The sequence below is a fragment of the Tenrec ecaudatus genome, chromosome 4 (assembly GCF_050624435.1).
Source record: "Tenrec ecaudatus isolate mTenEca1 chromosome 4, mTenEca1.hap1, whole genome shotgun sequence".
Classification (NCBI taxonomy): domain Eukaryota; kingdom Metazoa; phylum Chordata; class Mammalia; order Afrosoricida; family Tenrecidae; genus Tenrec; species Tenrec ecaudatus.
In genome coordinates this window covers 66,577,799-66,582,219 of record NC_134533.1, presented here as the reverse complement: position 1 = coordinate 66,582,219, position 4,421 = coordinate 66,577,799, and the positions used below count along the sequence as shown (strand labels likewise).

At 37.4% G+C, this 4,421-nt stretch overlaps 1 protein-coding gene across 1 annotated transcript; it reads right to left on the bottom strand.

Annotated features, from left to right (window-relative positions):
- Positions 1-2,803: 2,803 nt before the first annotated feature.
- LOC142445877 (olfactory receptor 52A1-like) lies at positions 2,804-3,742 on the bottom strand. Its single transcript, XM_075547751.1, has one exon. The coding sequence runs from the start codon at positions 3,740-3,742 to the stop codon at positions 2,804-2,806; it is 939 nt and encodes a 312-aa protein (XP_075403866.1).
- Positions 3,743-4,421: the final 679 nt, after the last annotated feature.

The window sequence follows — 4,421 nt, the reverse complement described above, 5'->3', positions numbered from 1 at the left end:
CAGGGTGGATGATACCTTCAGGATCAAGGGTGTGAGGGGCGATGCTGGGAGGGTGTAGGGTGAGTGGGTTGGAAATGGGGAACTGATTACAAGGATCCACAAGTGACCTCCTCCCTGGGAGATGGATGGCAGAGAAGCCCCTAATAAAGTATTTTTTTTAAAGGAATTTCCTTATTCTAAAACATTTCCTTTCTGACCAATTTTATATTTCCATTTAATGCCTCCTACAAAGAAAAATCAGAATTCTATTTGGGGCTTTGAGTTTTCCAATTAATTTAAAGCTAATGAACTTTCTAACAATTTTGAAATTTCTAATCCATGAATAGTAATTTCTTTAGATTTGGCCTGTTTCTTTCTGTGATGTTTATCATAAGTATAGAATTCATTGTAAATATTTTATTTTACTGGACACATGATGTTTCATATCTTCTAAAAATGTTTCTCGACATGTGGGTCATGACCACCTTGGGGATCCCACCACCCTTTCACAGGGGTTGCTTGATTCATAACAGTAGAAAAAAAATTATAAAATATCAATGAAAATAATTTTATGGTTGGGGGGGTGACCACAACATGAGGAACTGTATTAATGATTCATGGCATTACGAAGAGTGAGAACCACTGCAGTATAAGGATGCACTTATGATGTTCAAATAGGCAAATATACACAGTTACAACATATACACATGCACACACACACACTCATAAACACGGGGCTTTAATAAAAGAAAAAAATGGCCACAATTCATTAAAAATAATGTCCAACCAACTATAAAATGCACTCATAGCCATTTAATAAATTAAATACATTTTGATGTCTCAATAAAATATTCAGGGAAATGCTAACAAAGACAGCAAACAATTATGAACTCCCTGAACTCACACTGTACACATTTTCTATATCACCTACCTTGGCAAGGTGGCTACTAAAATTTTGGGCTATTCATTCATCATTTCTTATTCTTCAAATATTAGACTAACATAAAAACAATATTAAATTTAAAATATCATCTGTCTGACTACTCTCTGTTTGAAACCAGTGCATCAGTCTTTGTATATCCCACATCTTGTGCATGCCTCTACATTACTTTTTCCCTCTCAGCTATTAAAATCCACAAACTCATTAACCAAGGGTATTGTATTGGATTTACCAGAGATCATGAATCTGTAGCATAATATCTATAATATTGTAGGCATCTGATAACATTTGTTGAAATTAGAAAAGTAAGTAAAAGGTAGGATAAAACAATAGTGATGTCAAAGACAGAACAACTGAGTGTTCAGGCATTATGTGTTTTAACTTCTTCAATAATGGTGGCAATGCATTCAAAAATTTACACTTTTTATATCTCATCAGATTAATAAAGACTATAGGAATAAGAATATATGAAAGACAAATTTAATCTACTTTTTCTCAAAATTATTGAGTTATTAATAACAAAGAAATAAGACATGTTAGCAATTTGTCTTATGAGCACTTAAACAGGTACTCAGAACAAGTACTATGGGTGCATTTAATTTAAATATAAAAGAGGCATAATTCACGAAACTTTTTTTTACCGATTTTAATGGGGGTCTTAGAGTTCTTGTCACAATCCACACCTACAGCCATGCCAAGCACATTTGCATATATGTCGACATCATTATTTTGAAAACATTTTCTTTCTACTTGAGCCCTTAGTATCAGCTCCTCATTTTTTCTTCCCTGCCCCACCCTCTCTCACTCATGAACCCTTGGAAATTTTTTAATTTATTTTTCTCGCATCTTACACAGACTGCTGTCTCCCTTCAACCATGTTTCTGTTGTTTGTCCCCCTGGGATGGGAGGAGGGGGGGAGTTATAAGTGATTATTCCCCATTTCTTCGTGCCACTATCTTCCTACCCTCCTGCTATCACTACTCTCATCATTGGTCCTGAGGGGTTTATCTGTCCTGGATTCTCTGTGTTTTGAACTCTTTCCTGTACCAGTGTACACGATCTGGTCTAGCTGGATTTGTAAGGTAGAATTGGGGTCATGATAGTGGGGGAGGGAGCAATAAAAATTAGAGCAAAGGTGTTTGATTTGTCAGTGTTGTACTGCACACCGACAGGCTTGTCTGTTCTTTGTGACCCTTCTGTGAGGTGCTGTACAAATCTCTACAGATAGGTTTTTGGTCTTCACTTCATCCTGCCACTCATTCACATCGATGTGATTTTCTTGTTCTGGGATTTTGATGTCTGGTACCTGATCCTATAGACACCTCATGACCACACAGGCTGGTGACCTTCTTCCATGTAGGTTTTGTTAATTCTAAGCTAGATGGCTGCCTGTTTACCTTCAAGCAAATAAAACCTTTTGATAGTTGGGCACCATCAGCTTTCTTCACTGCATTTGCTTATGCACCCATTTTTGTGTTCAGCAATCGTGTCAGGAAAGTGAGCATCACAGAATCCCAAGCTATAAGAACAAAATGTTCTTGCATTGAGGGAGATTGATGAATATTTTTGAGGTAGAATTCTTGGAGGAGGAAACATAACCAAGAACTAAAAATGGAAGAGAAGACTGAAAACATGTATGTATTTATTATGTTGATACCTTATTCTACAATGCTCACTTACATCACTCAGGGAGGATCCACAATATATTTGAGGAATAGTCACTAGTTAGGTTGCTCTGGAAATGAGATTTGATGCTGATACACTTAAAGAACTAATTAAATAGTACAGCCAATCATCTCAGATAATGTAGAGGATTTTTATGATTCTATTGACAGATGATTATTATTGCTCAAAAAGTTGTGAACATATAAAGGAGCTTAGATATTAAACACTGAATATTTTCATTACATGACTGCGAATCTGTCTTGTCTTTAAACCATAGACAAGTGGATTAAGAAATGGAGGGACCACCAAGTAAGTGATAGAAAAGAGAATGTGGATATAAGGGGGGATATGAGAACCAAACCTGTGTGTAAAGAAGGAGAAGAAGGCTAGGAGATAGAACTGGAGGAAGACACAAATGTGGGTGATACAAGTATCAAATGCTTTAAACCTAGCTTCCTTCTGGGGCAGACGTAAAACGGTGGTCAATATATGGATGTAGGACAAGGAAATGAATATGATGTCAAATCCTGCAACAGTAAAGGCCACAAATAAACCACAGATTTTGTGGATCCAAATATTTCCTGCAGCAAGCTTCACAATCGCCATATGCTCACAGTAGGAGTGCGAGATGACAGTTGTGTGATAATATTTAAGGCGGCTCTTTATCAGTATTATACAGGGGGTGACAAAGGCAGCAGCCCTGAGAGTGACTGCAGTACCTATTTGGATAACCAGCCGGAAGGTTAAGATGGTGGCATGCCTCAGAGGGTAACAGATGGCTATGTAACGATCAAAAGCCATTGCAAGGAGGATGCCTGACTCAACACCCTGAAAAGTGTGTATAAGCCACATTTGAAGTAAGCAAGCGTCAAAATAAATTTCTGGCATATGAAACCAGAACACTCCAAGCATCTTGGGTATAATGCTCGTAGCAAGTCCAATATCAGTGGTTCCAAGCATGCTGAGGAAGATGTACATAGGCTCGTGGAGGCTGCGTTCTGATTTTATGACGGTCAGCAGCAAGAAGTTTCCAATCATTGCAATGAGATACATGACAAAGAATGGGATCCCAATCCAGCACTGCACAGACTCCAGCCCTGGGATCCCTACTAGAGTCAACACAGAGGGCATGAAGACAGTAAAATTGGAAATGAACATGGTATCATTGGGTCTTCTGATACAGACAAAGACGTGTTTCACTCAGTTCAGCTCTGCCTCTTCAAATTTCACGCTTCGTCATCAATCTGTATATTTAATCAGTCTTATTTTGGTAGATCTCTGTGACCATATTATCCATCTCACAAATATTGTTGATAGGAAAAGTCCAATTCGTATATACACATCACTTCAAAGAAAACACCGAGAAGCACCACATCACAATAATATTCAGTTTACATGGCAAGCAGACTGTATTTATTGTTAGTAAACCACAGGCTTAAGACATCAACTGATGGCTTTTCTGGGGCTTCCCTCTAAGACCTGTTGATCAAAAATTAGATGTTATTATTTTACTTGGGAACTGAATTTAAATCAGTTTGATGAATCTCTGCATTACCTCCATTCCTTCTCTTCTCTAGTCATCTATTGATCCAAATCCTCCTTAACTGAGAAATGTCCATTTGGACCAGTAAATACCCAGAGGCCAACAAATTGATATCCAGAGCAAATGGTATTTATGTAACTATTATGTACGGTGTATTATGTGAATTTGGCTAGACTAATAGAGACTTGAAGAAAAAACAATTCAAGTTTAGGTTATATTGACTTTTTCTTGTCAAAGTTCTCTGCTGTTTTCAGATATTTAGTCGAGTTACTCTTCTTTTTGCTGATAGTCCTA

Bases quoted from the DNA above. Each gene is read 5' to 3' on its own strand.
- LOC142445877 (XM_075547751.1), bottom strand. From the start codon at position 3,742: ATGTTCATTTCCAATTTTACTGTCTTCATGCCCTCTGTGTTGACTCTA.